Genomic DNA, 15655 nt, shown 5'->3' with positions numbered 1-15655 from the left:
CCCCCCCCCGACCTCTATAATCTCTGCTTCTTGAAACATGTGGCCATCTGGTAAAAAAACCCCAATACCTTGCCTCAAGACTCTGGAACTGCAGCTAGAGTCCCACGCGTTTTCTGCTGGTTCAGTCTGCACGTTTCCTTTTCCTAGCATAAATCCCACTTTCTAGAGTTTCCTTATTTTTCCATTTGGAAGACTTCATCTCTTCAGGATGTAAAAGTATTGCCAAACCAACAAAACTCCTGCTAACGTGAATGTGCTATCCCAATCTCTCTAAGTTTCTTAGCCCTGTATAATTGTGTGTGTGTTTGTGTAATATCTGAATGTATAAAATACAGTAAAAGACATTGATTTGAACTAATATCAGCCTGCTTGTCTGTTACTGGTGCTCTGGATAAGTGGCAACCTCTGTATATAAAGGTGAAAGCTCCCTTTGCCAATTGCTTATTAATAATAATTCATAATTCCCCAATATTGATAGGAAAACAGAGCAATTTGGCTAACACCTGCGAAGCTGCCTTGATGTTCACAAAACCGGAGCTGGGGAAAGAAGTATTCAGACAGTTTCTGTCATGCTGTTCCAAGTGTGAATCCCCCCAATAGGGGAAAAGAAGTATCACAATTTTTGGAACTAAACTGTAATGTAATAACAATATTGGGATACAATAAAAATATATATATATAAAAACAGGCTCGGCTAAGCCCATCAAGAAACAATAGCCCTAGCTTGGTGATTCATACCCTCTTCATCCAGGTGCCACTCTCCAGTCCAAGTTACTAGCTCTCAGTATTGACTACTCCTTAGTTCCCCTCCCTTCTTCCTGCCAGCCAATAGCATGTTTTTGGGATGGACTAGTAGGAGGTGGGCCAAGACATGTGACCAGCCTGGCACAACCCCCCAAGCCCCGCCCCTCAAGCTAAAATTTGTTTTACAGGGGGAAAGGGAAAGGACCAATACACCTTTCTTTTCCCAGCACAACTGTTAAGGACACAGAGGCACTATCCCATACTCAGAGTACAATCCTAAATAGGTCTACTCAGAATCCTACTCAGGTCGTACTCCCAGGAAAGTTTTGCTAGCATTGCACTGACAGAGGTTAACAACTCCCCTGCTGCTCCTGCTGCCATCCAGCCCTGCTCCCATTACAGCAAGACTGGGAAACATTTTGCACTCTAAAAGTGTTGGAGTGGCAAACACAAGATAAATTAGGTTTAAACAATCCAGACCTCTCTGCCTGCTCCTTTGTCCCCTGGCAGCCTGTCTGCCTCCTCTAAACCTCCTTCCTGCTGCTTAGTAGTAACACCTGCGGCCAACTGTTTTTCTCTTTCCCAGTAAGGCTGTTTTGTCTGCCTTGTTTAGTGTTCTCTGTGAAGAAGCACAAATGCATCAAGGGGTGACAGGCAGGTGCTTCTGCACATAAAAAGCATCATGCTCCCTCCGAATAGGGAAGTTGCCATGGAAGAGGAAGGCCAAGCAAGATCAACTAGAGTCATAGAGGGAAGGTAGGAAGTGGAACTACTAAGGGAGGAGGTCAGAGAAGGGGATTGCTAATTAAAATCTAGCCTAAGCAAATCCTGTTCCTTGATATAGGTCTCTGGTGGGGTTTTTTACTAATCTAAACACTAGCTGTGTTCAGAAATAATGATGAAGGTCATTAATCCTCTGGTATATTGCTGGTGCTATTTCTGTTTCCATTTCATTAGGCACTAGGCCAGGGGTGTGTGATATGGTTGCCAACCTTGGTGCGGGGGGGGGGGATGTAGTTCTCTGAGAATTGCAACTGATGTCCAGATTACAAAGGTCAGTTCCCCAGGAGAAAATGGCAGCTTCAGATGGACTCTGTGGCATCTCACCCCTGCTGAATTCCCTCCCCAGGCTCCACCACCAAATTTCCAGGAATTTCCCCAAGCCAGAGCTGGCAACCCTAGAATGTAGGGGCACCACGGTGGCACCCACCTGCGCCTTCCCTGGTGCCAGCCAAGTGTTTTTAAAAGTGGGCAGGGCCAGGTGAGGCTACTGACTGGCCATTTGAGACCTGACAAGAGATAATTCCAGATGAGTGTCTCTTAGCTTACTCAATCTGTGTACTTATTTTGTGTGTATGCAAGAAACTACTTTTAAACAACATGTTAACTTTAAAAGGCATATTCTTTTAAAAAGAGACCTTCTGCCTGAAATGCCAAAGAGTTATGATTATGCATAACCTCATTCCCTGACATTTTGTGGTTGGCTCCCCCAATCTCTGTCTTAATTACAAAGGTTCCTGCAGCTTCAAGGTAGAGGATTCCTTCACTCAACAGTGTAGAGAAGAGGGGAAAGGGTGGAGGCAGGGGTCATTTCGTAGAAAAAGAGGTGCATGAGCTCATTAGCATAACTCATTAGCATACCTTATTTGCATAGGCCACACCCCTGACCTCACCAGAAGTGTGTCAGAAGGCAACACCCACCGCTCAGGCTCCACTGGACTGTTTTGGATTGCTAGCTATTGGGGGGGGGAAGTACGTACAGATCTGTCCTCGCAGTGGAGGGAGAGCTTGTACCTGAATAAAACTTGGTCTTAAAGGTGCCACCGGACTGTTTTGGGCCGTGGGGGGGGGCTCTGCAACTTACCTGGCTGCTTCTTGCTCTGACTGAGGGCTGCTGGGAGCAGGGGGCGGGGCTTGTTGCATGTGCCCGCCCCCTGGGCTCTTGACTGCTGGAGCTCCGCTCCTGTGCGCTCCTGCAGGAAATGACCCCTGGGTGGAGGGAACAGAGAGTCCCAGCAGATATTCACCTGACAGGGATGTTATCCAACCAGAAGACTCTGTTGGCATTTCCACTGAACTGGATTATTCCAATTGCTGCTTATGTGCATAGCGTCCTCACTTTCTGTCAGTCACTGCACCATATCTAAAAAGAGAATGCTTTCTCCGATCTGCCTGAGACTTGGCAAGGAGAATTCCTTGGAAGCAGGGTACAACCACAGATAATTTCATCCCGGTTGGATGGAAAGCAAAAAAAACTAATAGAAATGTGTCTCCCATTTAATAAGTGGGAATTAAAGAATAGTAGAATAAAGAATCTGGTGTTATAATAAAGAAAATAAATAAAAATATTAAAGAATAAAACAACTGGAATACAACCAGAATAAAACTTCTGTATCCATTTCTAGTCCTAGGTTCATTATCTTACTTTACTTTTACTTCTTACTGTTTTTACATCCTAAATCATGAACAGCAGAGCAAGTATTCAGAATAGTCCATAGCCTGCCATTTGTGTTGCCAGTTCCAGACCCCAAGAAGATTCTTGTGCCTTTTAAGTCCGTCATGAAGGAAGAATATCACCAGGTCAGTCTTTGTCTGTCTGTCTGTCTGTCTCTCTCTCTCTCAATAGTCACATAGAACTATAACATTCTTAACAACAGCAGATCCAGCAGTTTAGCTCAGTGAATGATAAAAATCTAAACACCTAAATTATCAATGAACCATGTTATAACTTGCTTCCTGTTTACTCAGAACTGCCCCTAGAAAATGTTACTAGCTTAATACTTTCCCTCAGTATCAGTTGTACGCATTGTATGCCTCAAAAGCTAAGCCGAATGAGAGCAATCCAATGTTAATTGTAAAGAAGCAGTGTAAGAGTTTTAATATATTGCATTTGTTTGAGATGAGGACCCTGAATTTTCAATCTTTAGAGAAATCTTTTTTCCAGGAAAAGATTTTGCTCATCCTCATAGCCTTCTGGATGTTTGAAGGTAACAGCTAAAATATACTAGAGCTGACCACAGTCATCTTTAGTGATGTCCATGTGCTTAGATCACCACACAGATAAGTCTAAAGGGACAGGCAAGGTCCATTGGGCAGAGGAAAGTTTAAAGCATGTGATTTAAATTCCACAAAGTTCCTCCAGCATAGGGAGTTGGATCTTGCAGATCCATTCAGCTAGCAGTGGTGCTTTCCCCAACAAAAGGAACCTCCTACTTCTTCCATCAGCAGAAGAACCTCTTGCATAAGGAAAGGCTCCTCGCATAGGAGGAAGACACCACCACCAGGGAAACAGATCCACTGGATCCAAACCAACATTGTTTGTTCCTTAGGAATCAGAGCAGGATACAGATGGCAAATATTACCTTAGAGTCAAAAATCCATCTCCAGGAATGAGCCATGAACAAAATATGATTCCCACCAGCTTGAGTTTGTGGGTCAGGTGGATTTTCCACTTCCAACCCAACTTTTCCTGTAGATGTTCCTCCATAGTGATCATTACAAGAATGTTACATTGGGGAAGACAGAACCAGCTTTTAAGAGCATTCCCATTTTGTTCAGTGTCCACACATTTCATTTGTCAAGTCTAGGGTCCAAACTAGATGACCGTGGGAGATTTGTGATCAAATCACCTCTGGGTTTTTCGAAGTGCTAAGAGCAGCCACTGGAGAGAGCAGCATGGGGTGTGGGGAGGAATCACACAGGAACCTATGGTGACCTCGTAGGGTTTTCACAGCAGGAGACATTCAGAGGTGGTTTGCCATTGCCTGTCTCTGCATCATGACCCTGGTATTCCTTGGTGGTCTCTCATCCAAATTCTAATCAGGCCCGATAAATAACAACTGGGGGGATTCCAATTGTGAAAACAACAGGAAAAGACACACTAATCCTCTCTTGCATCACAGGCATGATCTAAATTATCCCCCCAACACACACACAAGACTTTTGGCACTGGGTGATTCTAATCATCATGTATCTCCTTAAATAATCTGCTTTGCGTCTCAGTGGAAAAAAGCAGACTATAAATAACATAAATAAAGCAATATAATAATGTGCACTTTTCCCTTGCAGATTTTTAAGCCCTACAAAACCTGCAGAGGCTTTAGACTGGAGGTTTCAATAGTATGAGTTCACTCACTGTGATCCTTTCTTTCAAACAGCATCCTGCTGCTGGAAAAATATTATCTGTTTCCATCCATTTCAGTGTGTTTCAACTACTTTGCAACTGGAGAGGATAAAATAGGCAAAATGCAAATATTCGAGCATCTCAGCTATGCAAGAAACCAGTGGGTATCACTTTAAAGTATTCATATTTTGTCACTTTGGCTACATCACTTAATTTTGCTGAGCTTGGGGACTTGACATGTTGCTTTACATTTGTAATTTTATCGATACGGTTGGCAAACACATGTTTCATTTGCCTTGGATACTACTTCATTAATCACTGACATTGATACTGAGGATATGCATTGAGCCTCACATTAAATCTTGCTATTTTAACACACAAAGCACTTTGCCATCTTAATCTCATTAAAGAGTGCTGCCATGTTAGATCACTAGTCCACCTAGCTCAGTATTACCCACTGATGGCCAGGATCTCAGGCTGAGAAAGATGTTTCCTAGCACCTGCTACCTGAGATCCCAGGAACTGCATGCAGGACCTCTTGCATGCACAGCACATGTTCCTTCAGCCACAACCCCTTCCATAAAAATATGCATGTCCTCACAACAGAAGACACTCTGTCTCAAAATTTAGTCCAAAATAACTCGCACTTTCCTAGAATCTCTAACTGCTAGGGAAGCAAATATAATTTACATGATGGCAGGGATGTTAGCCAAAATTCAAGATGTTCAGAGCTAATTAGCAAGATAATTGTGTAGACTGATTAATTGTTACAAGCAGAGTGCCTTCATTGTACAGGCTTCATTAGCTGTGACTGAGCCAGGCTGACGAGCTGTGCGGCAATCTCATGGCTTGAGTGCTCACACTTGTATGCATGCTGTACATGCCAATGCTGCACTAGGCAGACTGCAATACAGTCTGCTCATTCCCTTCCAAGCTGAAGCCCTATTGCAGCTAATCAGGTCCCCTGCAATGCAGGGCAGGCCATTCTCAGCAGAAACAGGAGCGGCATCACATGTGGGGGGAATGAGCAAGAGTGGGCCATTGGCCACACCAAGAGAAAGGGAAAGGAAGGGTCACATTAGAGTGAACAGTGTTAACGAAAGAGATTGTTGATATTATGCTTTGCATTTCGGGTGTATTCAACAATAGCCTTTAGTGCCCTGACCCGGATTGCCCAAGCAAGCCCGATTTTGTCAGATCTCAGACACTAAGCAGGGTCAACTCTGGCAAGTACTTGGATGGGAGACCTCCTTGAAATACCAGAGGTGGGAGGCAGGGGCAGGCTTTTTTCAGCCACCTCTCTGAATATCCTCCAGGCCCCCATTAGGGGCCAGTCAGCAGAAGTGGCCATGACTTCCAGGTGCACACTTACACACACATATGGGGGGAAAAACAATAGCCTTCAGCACAAACAATTTGTAATGTATTAGCTTATGCGTTTGTATGTTTTGATGACACATTAAAATGACCCCATTTCTCCCTCTTCGGCTATATTTTTCTGCCTCTGAGCTGACAAGTTCTGAGCCTGTCTACCATGGTTGTCACCCTTTGGCTCTGTGGCCTGGTATTTCAAGATCAGAAGTTGGCCAGCCTAGTTGTTAACTCCTGAGAGGTGTCTTGTACCTCAAAGAGTCACAGATAAGTATTCCAGCGAATAATGATTTTTCCTTGCTCTGTTAAGGCAGTAAATCCACATCTCATTAAATTCTCCCTTCTATAAAACCAGCAAAGCCACAGGCCTGGAGTATGAAACTAAAACCCTAGCTAATGTTGTCTGACATTTTCCATAGGCATGGCCATCTCTCTCTCTCTCTCTGTTGTTCAGATTCTTACTATAGCTATCTGGCACACAGAGAGCCCCACCCCATCTGACGTCCTCCAGTACTTCAAAAAAAATTTAGCCTCATTTAATATATGTCCCTAAAACACAGGCAGAAAGCATGCTACATTAACAACAGAGAAACTGGAGCAACAAACTAAGACTCCTTCCTTAACTTTCATTAAAAAAGACTCTAGTCCTCAAGGTTACAGCATGAGACAGTCTGGCAGTCCAGTCCTGCCACGCCAAATAGGATACCAGTGTCATCAGCAGCCATTCAAAGCACAGCTACCTAAAGAAGTTTGTAAGCTGAATGGGGAGTAGAATATGGTATAGCAGTGAAGAACAGGCTACTCTCCAGGAGTGTCAAAACACTGAATGTCAGGCCTCAACGGAACATTCTCACCATAGCCCCAGTTTCCCTATCCTTCCTGTTTCCCTTAGTGGGGCACTGATCTTGACAAGATCGCAGTATTCAACCTTCTTCTCTCAAATACAGCTGTCAGCTGCCCTGGGCTGCTGGACAAGCGCTGTTATATCATCTGGTCCTGGAGTGCTAGGGAGGTGGACAGCTCCAGGTAGAACTGTTCCTGGTTTCCCTAGTCCACTGGTGCTCTGGATGGGTCTTCCTCCTAGGTGGTGGTCTTAGGGCTTCCAACTCTCCTTAATCCTCAGGTGGACTGGAGCCAGGGTTGCCAAGAGGCTGGAGGAAAATGCCCTGTCCCTTTAACATGGGATGTTATTTACTTCAGTAACATGAAAAGCTTCAGTTGCATCTCCCCACCCCCCACCCCCACCAAGCCTCTATTAATGGGATGTTTTTCTACAGGCTTCTGGGCTACCTGAAGTGGAATCTGGAGGGGGGATCCTACTTCTCTGAGGGTTCCTTTGACAGCCAGTCCACATTATTTATTCATTCAGATATTATTCAGAACCCAGACTATGCTGCTGTAAAACTGCTATGCTCCTGTGCTTCCCGTTGTCCTTCAGTCTTTTTAAAAAGACCTGCACAATTGCAGTTGTTGTTGTGGAGGGGGGTGGAACAGAAGCGATTGTGTGTACCTGGGAAAGACATCTGGAAACCACTTCCAAACAGCCACCGGTGGAGCTAGTGCTACATTCAGTGCAGAGCAGACCCACAGTGATAATTCCTCTTCCAGTTGATTGCTAGGGTTACCAACGGGCTTATAGAAAAATGGCCTGTCTCTTTAATAACGGCTTACAATGTGGAAGTGGGCTGCTATAGCTTTTTCATGGCATGGAGGTAAATAACATCACCTGGTAATGACATCCCATTAAGCATCTATTAAAGGGACAGGACAGTTTCTCACAGCGGGCAGCCCTACATGATTGCAGAAGCACAAAAAAGGCCTTGTGTGGAAGTAGGCTTGGAAATGGAACTTTGCACTGATTCAGATGTTACTCGTTTTAGTGAATCTGTCACAAGATGTTTTTAGTTCAATAGTTTCCTGTGTCATACATATATCTTATGAACGTGTTCCCACATGGCAGTAGGCAATCTTTGCTGTATCAATAAAAAGGCTTAAGAACAAGTCAGATATTTTATTTAAATGTATTTCTTTAAAACACCTAAATCCCTCTTTTCTCTTGATCAATGGGATGTGTGTTTTTCTTTAAGTTTTTATTTCTGTAGATATGACAAAAACAACAAATATAAATATATATTGATGTATGTATATATGCAGCCACAAATTGGCATACATATCAGCTCTGTATCAGCTCCACAGCTTTCAACATAATTAAAACAACAAAACAAACAGAAACAACTGAAGGACCAGAAACGAAGCAATAATACAATAAGCAGCACTAAAATGCTTTTTAAAAGGACCACTAGCAGCAAAATACTAAAATCCATATAAATCAACAAAGAAGATATGTGTGTGTTAAGTGCCGTCAAGTTGCTTCCAACTTATGATGATCTTATGAATTAATGACCTCCAAAATGTCCTATTGTTAATAGCCTTGCTCAGGTCTTGCAAACCGAGGGCCGTGGCTTCCTTTATTGAGTCAATCCATCTGATATTTGGTCCTTCTCTTTTCCTAGCATTATTGTCTTTTCCAGTGTCTCATCTTCTCATAATGTGACCCAAGTATGATAGCTATACTGAAAGGGAAGGGGGAAATCAGCCAAAAAGCCTGGGAGGGAAAGGAAGATTTTTACCTGGCACAGAAAAGCTTGCCAAGCTTGGTGCCAAGCAGATGACTGTGAGGAGGGAGTTCTAGAGGTTAGTTGCCACAGTGGGAAAGGCCCCATGTCTCTTGGCTTTCCACTTTACCTCAGAAGGTGAACATACGAGGAGGAGGGAGTCTGTAGATGACCATAACTGATGGGTATCACTACAGTTGCCAACCTGCAAATGGGGCCTTGAGTTCTGAAATTAAAATGGATCTCCAGACTACAGAGATTAGTTCCCTTAGAGAAAATGGCTGCTTTGGAGAGTGGACTCTATTGCATTATACTCTGCCAAGGCCCCTCCCAAACCTTGCCCTCCCCAGGCTCCACCCCAACTTATAGGGATTCCCTGACCAGGAGCTGGCAACCCTCGGTATCACTGAAGTGTGAACTGATATACAATAACCTCCAAATAATAATGGAATTGCCATGCCCCTTCACCAGCAACAATGCAAATGTCAAACCAGTGCCCCCCAGATCTCCTGGTGATGTGGTAGAGGTTCTGACCCACTGCCTGGCTGCACTAGTTAACTGGCTAAAAGTGAACAGATTGGAACTGAACCCTGAAAAGGCAGAGGTAATGCTGTTTAGGAAGGCAGAGGCCTTGAAGGACATTATTCGCCTGACTTTTGATAGAGTTCAACTAACTCTTGCTGACTCAGTTAAAAACCTTAGGGTCATACCGGATCCAGCTTTACTATTAGAGAAGCAAATTAATGCAGCTGAAAAAAAGGCTTTCTACCAACTCAGCCTAGCCCATAACTTGATATGGCTGACCTGGCCACCTGGATCCATGCCACAATAACATCTAGACAATAGTTCATCTAGACATGAACTACTGTAATTCAGTGTGGAAGCTCCAAGTGGTCCAGAATGCCATGGCTCAGCTATTAGCAGGAGCTCGATGGAGCATGCAAATACTCCCATTCTGCAGACACTCCATTGGCTGCCCATTTGTTACCAAGCTCAGTTTAAAGTATTGGCTATCACATATAACTCCTGCCAACCTAGCAGCTCGAAAGCAAGAAATTGCAAGTAGATAAATAGGTACCACTTTGGTGGGAAGGTAACAGCGTTCCGTGCGCCTTGGTGTTTAGTCATGCCGGCCACATGACCACGGAAACGTCTTCGGACAGCGCTGGCTCTTCGGCTTTGAAACAGAGATGAGCAACGCAACCCTAGAGTCGGATTCGACTGGCTTTCGAGCAAGGGAACCTTTACCTTTACTTTATCACATACAAAGTCCTTCATGGCTTTGGTCCTTATTTACGGGACCGCCTCTCTTCCTAAGCTGCACCATGACAACTTTGCTCATGTCAGTAGGGACTTCTGCAGGTGCCAACCTGCAAATGGGCAAAATCAACAACTGCTCGCACACGTGCTCTCTCTGTTGTGGCTCCCACCTTGTGGAATGGCTTGCCCGAGAAAGCTCTCATTCTCCTGGCCTTCTGAAAACTATGCAAAACTGAACAATTCAAGAGGGCTTTTTTGCACAAGTAATAAGGTTGCACTGTACAAAATGGTTCACGATCTTATTTGGATAAATTATTGGGACTGTGGTCTATATTGCTGTGTATAACTTACTGTAAATAGGGTCCTATTATTTAATATTTACACCACGTAATTTGTCATATTAATACTTATGCTATGCTTCAGTTCTTTCTAGTGGTTCCAGACTTCTAAAATCCTCATGCATTGGTTACTGATTGCCCCATCTTGTTGACTGTACTGACTCACTTTGTGTAACCCACCTTGAGTCCCTGTGAGAAAGGTGGACTATAAATAATGTAAATAAATAAAATAAGTACTCAGTAGTAAGCATGATTAGGAATGAAGCCAAAATAATATTTTTCCTGTCATAGAATGTCCAGAGCTTGAAGCTTGTCAATATAAGGCCACACTTTGTTCCTCCTAAGGGAAGTCTTATTTTCATAATACTTAAGACATTTGTTTGTAATAAAGTATTTGAACTCCTGTAATTTAATTGGGGATAAATACCTTGTGGGTTTTTTTCCCCCTGTCAGACAGCCCCTGGGTGTGTTACCTTTTTTGTGGGGGGAATTTTTAAAAATCAAATATATTTCTGCATGTTTTACATCATATTTTCAGTGCCTGCCCCAGTTCTTTACAGATCGTCTGTGACTTTTTTTTTCCAGCTCAGCAATTTCTTGTGGCATTTACTACTGACAATTCTACTATTCATTTCTCTTAACATCAGCCTGAAAGTAACATTGTTAATTTTTTCATGATTTTATTCTGTCTTTTCCCCGCTGGAATAAGAAGCCCATTCAGTCACCATGATAATGCCCCTGCCTTTAATTTCCCCAGGCACATCATTTCTAAAGGATAACATCTTTTTAGCAACTGATAGCTGACTAGTTGGTTTAACTATGCTAGAGCTTGTTTGAAGGACAGCCGTTCTGGTATAAGATCTCTGTTTCATTGCCATATCAATACAAGTAGGCTGTAATCTTTGAATCCTTACACGTTTATTAACTTTGCTTCCGTACATGCAGTCAACAGGGTTTTAAATTGGTGCCTGTATTATAAAAATGCACTCAAGACAAGCAGAGAATCAAACAAAAATAAAGGCTTTCATTATAAGAATTAAACATATCAGTAGGAGATGTGTTCCCTGTACCCACAGGTGTAAGAAATATTAACAGATACTCTAAACTTTCCTGGGAGTAAGTCCCACTGAATACCATGAGAGATACTACTGAGTAGACCTGTTTAGGATTGCTCTCTCAGACATGTAAAGTCATTATTTAGAACTGTTTGGATTTCTTAAGATTATAAAAAACACAATGTGCATAATGGTTAGGAAATACTGCAAACCAGTGACAAATTGTGTACATTAAAACCCATACATTTTGAAATATTTCCCATCTGGCAGTCTTCCCCCCCCCCCACTGCAGTGGGGAAGGGGAAAACTTAATTATTCACTTTAAATCTAAGACTTCTGCATCATTTTGTTAGGATTTTAAAACCCTACAATCTGATACTGAAAATCTTCCTGCCCAGGAAGTTATGCTAGCAGCTTATCCTTTGTTGATAATGATGACTGATAAAAGAAATGAAATTTTGGTTGCATTTAAAAAAAACAGACTTTTTCTCAAGTGAATGATTTAGAACTAAACTGCACTGCTGAAAAACATAATGGCCATACAACTGAATGTACACAGTAAGGAAAGGGATCAGTCCTGCTAGCTCTAAGCCCATCACTGTGTTCAGCATAACTGTTGTAGTGTTCAGAGATTCTTTCAGAAGTCATGCCAGATGCACATAGAGGTGTGGGGGTGGTCAGAAGGTATGATCCTGCCTCCCCAAATGTGATTTCAGCATGCACACACAAAGGTGCATACAGTCTTTGTCTCAGGGGGCAAGTTTAACAAACGAATAACATTTCTTAACTGGGGGGAAAATAAAAAGCATTTTCCCCAGGTGCCTTGTTCACAGATACTTAATTTTATTTTTCAGAATTTAAATGCTCACACCAGTCTCACCAAAATCATGCCGTTGGGTATCCTTCAGAGACAAAAATAATTAGAGGTGACAAATGCTTCCTGGCAGATCTGTATCATTATGACTTTAATCATTAAATTTTAGTGGTTTGATTTATGGCTTAAAATTTTCAATGCTATTTTAAATTTCCTTTTATGAGCTGCCTGGGATGCATTTTTAAGAAATACAAGGCAGCACACAAGTACTGCAATTATTATTATTATTATTATTATTATTTATTTTCCCAAAATGTCAAAGCCAGTGCTCGGAAAATTGTCTAAAAGTTAAACCATCCTTATTACATTTACTTTCCAAACAGTTTTGTAAGGAAGGTTTCAACGAGGGCCAATTTGATCATCACCCTTCTTTGGGCATACCAGTGGTCAAGGTGTGAGAGAACTGTAGCATGCTGACTGGGAATTTGTGTGGCTGCACAAGCTGTCATATGACAGTAACACCCAGGAATGAGAGGACTTGCAAATGTACTTCTCTATCCACAGAAGTAACTGTGACAGCACAACATGACCTCTCCCTTTACACATTAGTGATTCCTCACTTTTGCTTCTACAGACTACCATACCCATCTTGAGTTCTCACATGACTTTACCATACTTGTAAACATAAGCAATTGATTCTAATATATGATGTCATATGATGTTATTCTGGGGCTGCATCCAGACTAACAAGGTTTTCTCTCCTGCAACCTGCTACTGATAGTTGTGGAATTGCACTTACAGGGCTGCCTGATAGAACTTGAGAGATATGTTCTCCTAGATAAGTCACTGTGTTTGCCACAAGGGTTCTCATGGAACCCTAGAAAATATGCTGCTATTTGCTATTTTAAGAGTTTTATACACACAAAGAGAATGTATTGCACTTTATGTCCTGTATGTACATCACTGTCCCTGAATAAGATTGCATTTGATAGGAGTAAATGAGTAGAGTCCCATGGGACTAGTGATTGTGAAACTGTCAAGGTGCTGTTTGAATGTTTGAACATAGTGCAAACCTGCAATTTGATGTATTGTTTTGGTGAAATCTATGTTTTGATAATACTTGATACCAATATTTATATAATAGTATAGAAAAAAATTTAAAAAGTAAAAGCACAAAATAGATCTTAAGCATACATGTATTATACACAGTACCATATATTTCTCCATTATCTTCCTAACACTGTGACCCTCAGTTTTTGTATTATAACCTCCAAGTGGTGGCTGGAGATCTCCTGGGATTACACCTGATCTCCAGGTGGTAGATATTAGTTCACCTGGAGAAAATGGCCACTTTGGATGGTGTCTCTATGGCATTTCAGTCCACTGAAGTGCCTCTCTTCCCCAAACTCCAACCTATTCAGGCTCTGCCCCCCAAATCTCCAGGTATTTCCTAAGCTGGAGTGGCAACCCTAGGAACAAGCCATTCTGTTATTGCTCTACAAGTCTTACATTATCCTTCTTTGCTACCCTTTTCTTGACCCACCTGTTCTGTCGAAGGAGCCTTTAAAAAAAAATACTGCATTTGTGCTATTGAACCCATATGGCCATTTGTGTTGATAATTCCAACTGCTACAGGGCAATCCTGTGCATACTTAACACCTGTCCATTTCAATGCGCTTAAAGTTGAATAACTCTGCACAGGGTTGTACCGTTAGTTTATTTTAGTACAAACTAATCATGAGTATGCCACGATCCTGTCTCGAGTCGAGGTCCCTCTGCTTTTCCACACCGCAACACGTGGAGTGGAGTTAGCATGGGCGAACAAGCTGAATAGATGAATGTCACCCTTGTTTCAGAAAGCAAAAACTGAAACCTCAAAATTCCAGGAAGAAAATAAAGAAAATTAGTAATTGAGACAGTATGGGGCAAAATGACCCAAATTGGGGGCTGGTGACACCCACTCAATTTGTGCTATGAAACCAATGTGGCCATTCATTCCAGTAATTCCAACTATTACAGCTCAATCCTATGCAGAGTTACCCCACTCTAAACCTATGGAACAAGAATGACCCAAAGTGAAACATAACAAGAGTGCTGGTCTAGAGACAAGTATAGGCTTATCCTCATTTTAGGGACAAGCAACCATATGAACCGGTTTCCCCCAAGACCACACAATTAACTTAGGGTAACCGTAAGACATGATCCCGTCCGTTTGGACCCGATTTCAAAATTTTGTCCACTATCCCAACCACCATCTCCGTGGTCTCCAAATCCCCACTTTTCACACACCCCTCTGCAAAAGTGTACCCCAGAGGGCAGAACCCCCTCCCCGGGCCCGACTTTTATTTGGCCCGTTTCCTGGGTCGTAAGTTTTTCAAACCAGTCAGTCCTCAGCACACACAAAAGGGACTGGACGAACGAAGCAGCAACCCTTCAGACAGGAGCCTCTCGGAAAAGAAACTGCTCCGAGAAGGCAACAGACACACACACACACACACACTCGCACGTTTCCTCCCGCTTGGCCACCCTTCTCGGTCCCCGCCAGCCGGTCGAGACAGGCACAGCAGCACTCACATCGTGGAAGATGGCCAGTCCCTGGCCAAAGTGCGGCGAGGAGGGCTCGGTGGGCTTGGGGCCGTAGGTGTGCTTGGCCGAGAGCAGGCACATCGTCAGCATCTCCGTGCACGCCATCATCTTCGCACGCTGGGCAGCGGCGGCAGCAGCAGCAGAGGGACTCTTTCGGCCACCCACCCAGGTCCCCGCGGCTCCTTCCCTCCTTCCTTCCCTCCCGGTTTGTCACCCGCTCTGGCTTCGGCGGCTGCTACTGCCAGCAACCCCAGTCCGCTCTGCAGGAGTGGGAAAGCGACAACTACCCTCCGCGGCTAGAAGCTCTTGGCAGCCTCCAGGCAACTTTCGGTGCGTGCCTCAAGGCCCGCCTTTATGGTGCCCGGATTGGGCAGGATCTTTTTGACTGGCGGGATCGGTTTCTGAGCGTCCCTTCCACCCCCGCCCCCCCCCCCGAAAAGCTCGCTGCTACCCCCCCCCCCTCGCCGCCGCCGCCGCCGCCGCCGCCGCCAGGGATTTGTCTGTAGGGGCCACACTCACGAGTGCTGCAAACCACTCACGGGAAATAGCAGGGAAGGAGTCAGAAAAGAGGTTTGGGTTTGTTTGGGTTTTTTTAGGATAATCAACATCTGGAGGAAAGACTGAAGGAGCGGGGTCTAAAAGAAGACTAAGGGGGCACTCTGTTGACGCTTTAAAAACGTGGAAAAGCTGGAGAATGAGTTGGGGAAATAGAGGGTTGCGGAGTCATGGTTTGATGCTCTGGCGTTGCC

General features: G+C 43.6%; 1 protein-coding gene across 1 annotated transcript in view; it reads right to left on the bottom strand.

The window, feature by feature from the left end:
• The window catches only part of NECAB3 (N-terminal EF-hand calcium binding protein 3), a 153859-nt gene extending 138716 nt beyond the window's left edge, over positions 1-15143 (bottom strand). Inside the window, exon 1 of the mRNA XM_015425260.1 lies at positions 14895-15143. Within this exon, the coding sequence (XP_015280746.1) occupies positions 14895-15014 (120 nt within the window). The 5' untranslated portion in view covers positions 15015-15143. The remainder of the gene's footprint in view (positions 1-14894) is intronic.
• Between the last annotated feature and the right edge of the window lie 512 nt (positions 15144-15655).

Source organism: Gekko japonicus, unplaced genomic scaffold, assembly GCF_001447785.1.
Source record: "Gekko japonicus isolate JY-2015 unplaced genomic scaffold, Gekko_japonicus_V1.1 scaffold2, whole genome shotgun sequence".
Taxonomy (NCBI): domain Eukaryota; kingdom Metazoa; phylum Chordata; class Lepidosauria; order Squamata; family Gekkonidae; genus Gekko; species Gekko japonicus.
The sequence above is the reverse complement of the archived record's forward strand: the minus strand, read 5'-3'. Positions and strand labels throughout refer to the sequence as shown.